General features: G+C 44.3%; 1 protein-coding gene across 1 annotated transcript; it reads right to left on the bottom strand.

Moving 5' to 3' along the window:
- Positions 1-228: 228 nt before the first annotated feature.
- Positions 229-3,722, bottom strand: LOC109781137 (ras-related protein Rab7). Its single transcript, XM_020339732.4, has 7 exons — positions 3,426-3,722; positions 3,222-3,248; positions 2,742-2,841; positions 2,510-2,656; positions 1,372-1,452; positions 1,159-1,304; positions 229-593 (listed from the first exon to the last, which is right to left on the bottom strand). Exons 1-7 carry the CDS (start codon positions 3,479-3,481, stop codon positions 530-532), a joined length of 621 nt encoding a protein of 206 aa, XP_020195321.1. The 5' UTR covers positions 3,482-3,722; the 3' UTR covers positions 229-529.
- Between the last annotated feature and the right edge of the window lie 2,692 nt (positions 3,723-6,414).

Genomic DNA, 6,414 nt, shown 5'->3' with positions numbered 1-6,414 from the left:
ATAGCACATATACTCAACACTATTAGCCAGGGTTGAAATTTCAACAAAATTGTAAGGACATTACTACCATAGAAGACGACACAGGAGTAGTCACAATGACAATGTTGCTCCTTAAACAAAGAAAGAAGTATTCATAATGCTGAGTATTTCAAATTTTCAATCGAGCAAAATATTCCCAAACATTTAGAAGAATTATGCCCGCCTCGACCAAAATCAACGCTTTGGAGATCAATAAGTTACAGCTGCATGAATATAATTGAGGCTTCGGCCATATATATCCCAAAGTGTATCAGTAGTACCACTGTGCACTCTTATTGCCGACTCAAGAAACAGGGCAGGCTGCTCATCAGTACTCCATGAACCGAAACCATAGTTGCTAACTATCTTACAGGGGTTACAAAAGTGAATTGAGTGGCTGCATAGCCACCCTAGTGTACATTGTCAACTCAAAAGGAATGCCCAGCATCACTTAAAAAGAATAATAACACACACAGTAGGCAAAATCTGGAAGGACAAAGACAGCTAATCGCTAGCATGCACACCCGCCTCTCTGTTCAGTCTCGGGGACAGGATCTGCGACTGTTTGGAAGTAGCTGAACGGCAGAAAAGAGGAGGTTGTGAGCAACCAAAAATACAACATGAATAGGTGTAAACAGCTGTTCTATCTTTGTTGAACCTAGTTAGAGGTACCCTAATAAACACAAGCTAATTGTTAGATTTCAAAGAGTTGCATTTTTTCTTGTCGTGACATGCCATCTTAGGAGCAATCTCCTGTACAGAGGTTCAGCACATCAATAACTCAAAAGATCAACAAAACAGAGTTTCCTCAAAAGCTGACATGCACATTGATAGTCTTAGCGTTTGAAAAAACAAAGTTAGAAGTGCTGGACAAGTATGAACAGAAGCTTAAAATTCATACTAAAAATCTTAAGTTTGTCAGAAGCCTTACACAGGACATCTAAACAATTGTCTAAATAAAAATCCTCCATAGAGGAAATATAACAGAATACAGCTATCCAAGCAGATTGTGTATGGACTTCCAGTTTAAAATGACAGAATATTCAAGAAAAACAGATAAATCATGAATTCCCTAGATAAGCTTAATCCATGTTAAACAAAACCTTGCTGACAAAAAATGATGCAAGTAAGCTGACTCACATGTCCTGATCACGCTCATGCTCTAGAGCAAGCTTTGCAACAGACAAAAATGCTTCATCGACGTTGTAGTCTTCTTTTGCAGAAGTTTCATAATAAGGAATATTCCCTTTTGAAGAACACCACTCCATTGCTTTTTTCTCAGAAACCTGTGTGAAAATTAGTCAGTGGTGTATCTAGAGACAGTTGTACGTTATATTTGCAACAAAAACTGACCACTCTGCTTTTGCCACCATCTACGTCAATCTTGTTCCCAAGTAGGATGAATGGGAATGTTTTGGGATCTGAGGGGCTAGCCTAAAAATCAAATGGAAAATAGACATGTCAATTAAATTTATCAAGACGCTACAAGCACTACAAGAGATAGAATTGATAGTATGGCAAATCTGTTTGTATGATTAAACATATGCCTGGACATTAAAAAACACAAAGAAGTTAACCTGATAGCCCACCAAACAAAATACAGAAATCAATTAAAGGGCTTCACATAAAAATCAAAATACCCAAAAAAAAATCTGCATCAACCAACATTGTAGGCAACAAATGTACTCTGTAAATAATATATTCTGTTCCAACATTATGTGCATTGCACATCCAGATATTTATATATATGCTTGGAGAAGTAACATAAGATCTTAATAACAATATAAATGACCTTGCTACATACTCCAGAATTATCAACAGCCGTAACAGTAAGCAAAACTAAATAAGTCTAGATTGTGTATCAAACACTAATCAACTTGAAGTGACCGTTCACCTTGCCGGAATTTACATCAATGCCATGACATATGCATCTTCAAGGCAAAAGGCAGTGGCGGAGCTTCAACGAGATTTGAGAGGGTGCTAAATGAGCCTTGAACAAAGTTGAGGACCCAAAATAGTGTAAATATAAGTGCTAATCTGAAGAACCCCCTAACTAAGCTCCACCACTGGCAAAAGGTTAGGTATTGAAACGCTTTCATTGCTCAATTGCAGTTCTAGAGATGTTGACGGTGCCTGTGCAGCTTTAATAAATTGCCAGTTTGCATAGTGAAACTGCTGAAGTATGAAAGTTGGCAAGGTAACTTAATATGTCATCATAGCAAAGCATAACTGCGCCTATATGAGTAGTTTATTGGCTTATAGGCCTTTATTGCTCTTAAAGAACACATAGGGAAAAAAGATACTCCAGCATGCTCAGATCTGATGGAGTACTATGTTGGCATGCTGAAGCCTTGGAAACATAATGGCAACATCATATCAAGCTGTCATCTCATAAGAACAATGTTGGAACAACAAATGATGAATTGCTCTACATTGTATATCTACAACCATGATCAGGCATCAAATGACATGCAAGATAAAATAATCTTACCTGATTGAGGAACTCATCATGCCATGTGTTGAGCGTATCAAATGACTTGTTAACATTGACATCATAAACAAGCACACAACAGTCTGCCCCTCTGTAGAATGCGACACCAAGACTCTGGAATCTCTCCTGCCCGGCCGTGTCCCAGATCTAGAAACAGAGCAAGCCCAGATGTGATTACAACAGCAGCCCATTTCTTCACTGTGAAAGAGCTGCAACTAGGCATTCCACTCACCTGCAATGTGACAAGCCTGTCTTCAATGAGGACCTCCTTGGTGACGAAATCCGCACCAATGGTAGCTTTGTACTGCTGACTAAACTTGTTGTGAACATATCTAAATAGAGTCAAGCATATCAAAGCGCACAGAGTACAAAAATGAGGCTAACATTTCAGAGCATATACATGGGCGTACTTCTTCCAATTCCATCTTTGTTAAATTGAATCATTATCCTCACATACACATGCACCAGAAGAGATTTTCAGCACAAAATTCATGTTCAGAAGCTGGGCTTTGCTGCCAAATGCGTTCCTGCAGCTAAATGGGTCAAACGCTTACGAGTAAAAGGCACAAATTTGGCACATGGTCAGGCACCGGTGCGTCAATTGCTTAGAGCGAGCAAAAACGAGAAAAATACAGCAGAGCATGGATGAATCCGACAGCGGTTAAACGATGGCGGAGCAAATGCGGCCCATTAGGGGTCAATGCTAGGATACTGGTTCATGAGCGACGTCTTCCCGACCCTGCAGCACAGGAGGACCAAATCAGACAAGCACGGGGATTACAGCCACATCCAAATCGAGCCCCCCACCCACCCGAAAGAGAAAAACTGAAAATTTCGCAGAAATTAGTGGAATCCGCCGGGGGGCGGGATCCGGGGGGGGGGGGGGGGGGGGGGGGGGGGGAGGGAATGGGCTTACCCGCTGTCGCCCAGGACGATGACCTTGAGGAGGGTCCTCCTGCGCGAGGTCGACATGGATGGGGACGATCGCGATCGATCTCTCCCGGCCCGCGGCTTGTCGGCTCGTGGCGAGGCGCACGAGGGGAGAAAAGAAAATGAAAGCACGGAGGGAGGGAGGGAGGCGGTGGTGGTGAATTCGATGTGATCTGGGGCGTGGTCTTAAATTTTTTGAAAGGGGTTCGTGCGAGGATGACCGTGGTGGATGGAGAGAGAGAGAGAGAGGAGGTGAGGAAGACGTGTGCCACTCTGCCACTGCCAGGCGAAGGAGGAGAGAGAGATGGCCGGTGTGGTGGGCCGGCTCGGCCACGCGCGAGGCAGGCCGCTTTGAAACGGTTTGGGCGTATTTGGTTCACTGGATTTAAATTGCCCCCTTGCATCATTTGTGGCCCGACCCGATAGAGCCTGGCTGGGTAAATAGGTAGAAATATAAGATCGTTTAGAGCACTATTTTAGTTTTTTTAGGAAACAACTTTAGTTATTTAAACGCGTTTAGAACACTACTTTAATGATCTTAACGCTCTTATATTTTTTTAAAGAGGAAGTACTTCAGTAGTTTAGGTTTGGAGCTCCAACACATAAGTTGAGGAGAATAATTGGCGTCGACTATGGAAAGTTAAAGTCCCAGCAAAACTTAGGGTGTTCGTGTGGAGGCTTGTGAGGGTATCTTTGCCCACAGGTGAGGTTCGAAAGTACCATAACATAGCAGATTCTGCAGCATGCCCTATTTACAACACGGCTGTTGATTCTTGGAGACATGCTCTACTAGACTGCAATATGGCGAAAAGTGTCTGGTCACTTAGCGAGGACGATGCAGCAATACCACTCTTCGGAGATGAAACACCAGATGCAAAGCTTTGGCTGTTCAGCCTGAGTACAACACTAGAGAAACATATTTGCGTGGAAGCACTGGTGACTCTATGGGTGATATGGTGGGCTCGACGTCGCGCGATACATTAGGAGGAATTCCATAGCCCCCAGTTCACACACATGTTTATCAGGAGATATCTTGCTGAGCTCGAGAAATACAGCGGGTTGGTCCAACCTATACGTGCTCCTCCGAGGGTTGCAACGAGGCCAACACAGTGGCTACAGTCGTAACCAGACAGAGCTAAGATTAATGTGGACGGTGTTGTATCAAAGACGGTGAATAAGGGGGTACTAGCTACAGTTTGCAGGAACGAGGAAATTCAGTTGCTCGGAGCATCAACATGGTGCTAGCGAGTGTGACAGATCCTCCTACCCTCGAAGCGCATGCATGCAAGGAGGCGTTGGCTTTGGACGAGGACCTGCATGTAAAGTAAATAAGTGTGGCAAGTGAAAACTGAAAATTGAGCCCCCCACCCACCCGAAAGAAAAAAACTAAAAATTCCAGAGAAATTAGTGGGATCCACCGGGGGTGAATCCAGGGGAGGGAATGGGCTTACCCACTGTCGCCCAGGACCATGACCTTGAGGAGGGTCCTCCTCCGCAAGGTCGACATGAATGGGGGCGGTCACAATCGATCTCTCCCGCGGCTTGTGGGCTCGTCGCGAGGCGCGCGGGAGGAGAAAAGAAAATGAAAGCATAGAGGGAGGGGGAGGCGGTGGTGATGAATTCGATGTGATCTGGGGCATGGTCTTAATTTTTTGAAAGGGGTTCGTGCGAGGTGTTGGAAATATGGCCTAGAGGCAATAATATTGTATTATTATATTTCTATAATTCATAATTAATTGTTTATATTTCATGCTATAACTGCTATGGTCCTAGAATATGTGATTCAGTGGAAAACTCATATGCACGTGTGAAATGATAAACGAATAAAATAAAGGTTCCTAGTCTCGCTTCTAAGACTACCTCAAGTGTTGTTGGTGATTACGTTTTCCGGATCTTAGGATATCACTGGTACGCGTAGGTGCTATACAAACGGTTTTTAACCCCTTTCCGCGACGGCATTTGGGACCGTCGCCAAGTGAGTGTGTGCGATAGGGTGTCCTTCCCACATGACCCAGAAACCGTCGGGGATATGGAGCAGTGATCCAGGGGCCTTCCAAAATGTAATCGTGTGCGATGCAGTACACACTAAATTCTTTCGCACGTGTGGTATCTGTGATTAAGCGTTTCTAATGATGCAGTGAAACCATACGGTCTGTCGTAATGAACCGTTTGGGAAACAGCATGTAAGGCACACGGGCCAACATATGAACTATGTGCGATTTGTGCCCCATCGCACACGAGTTTTCTGCGTAACCCATCTGCCATGCTAGACTCCATCGCACACGTTTGCCAACAATAACCATATGTGATAATGTTCTATCACAAACGGTTCAGGAGCCCCTTCGCACACATACAAGTGTTGCAGACCGTTTGTGATTTGTTGGGTATCACCGACGGTTGCCGCAAGAGTGACGTGTGCTTTTCGTTTGGGATTCCACACGTTTCCTGAAAAAATTACGACTGGGATTGTATTTTGCATTGGGCACGGTTTACTCCCAGTTCTCGTGTGCGATAACGCGATATCACAAATGGTTCCGGAGAGCCTACGCACACGTAGTAACTGGAAGGGCATACTTATCCCATAGTAGTTTTGGTGATTGATGACAATGCTTTTGCAGACTAATCGTGTGCAGTGAGCATTTTAGATATACCATGTCTAAGCATAAGACGATTTGGTGCCCCTCGGAGCTTATTGAAGACGGCGTTTCTCTACATTTCTTTTCGATGGATTTGAGTCGTAGGAAAGCCGTACTATTAAGAGGGGGTCCGCGTTGGAAAGGTTTGGGTGGAATCAACACGTACACATTTGCTCCTTTTGCACCACCTTTTCTTTGGCTCTTTGGAGCATCCTCTGTCTCTCCGTGTCTTTGCAAAATGAAGGACTCCTAATGTTGTTGATCTGGGGCTTGCGGTAGTACTGCTCTTCGGAGCGGTAGTACCACAGGGCCTTGCAGTAGTACCGGCCGTAGGCGCGG

Source organism: Aegilops tauschii, chromosome 3, assembly GCF_002575655.3.
Source record: "Aegilops tauschii subsp. strangulata cultivar AL8/78 chromosome 3, Aet v6.0, whole genome shotgun sequence".
In the NCBI taxonomy this organism is placed as follows: domain Eukaryota; kingdom Viridiplantae; phylum Streptophyta; class Magnoliopsida; order Poales; family Poaceae; genus Aegilops; species Aegilops tauschii.
This window is presented reverse-complemented; position numbering and strand designations above follow the sequence as displayed.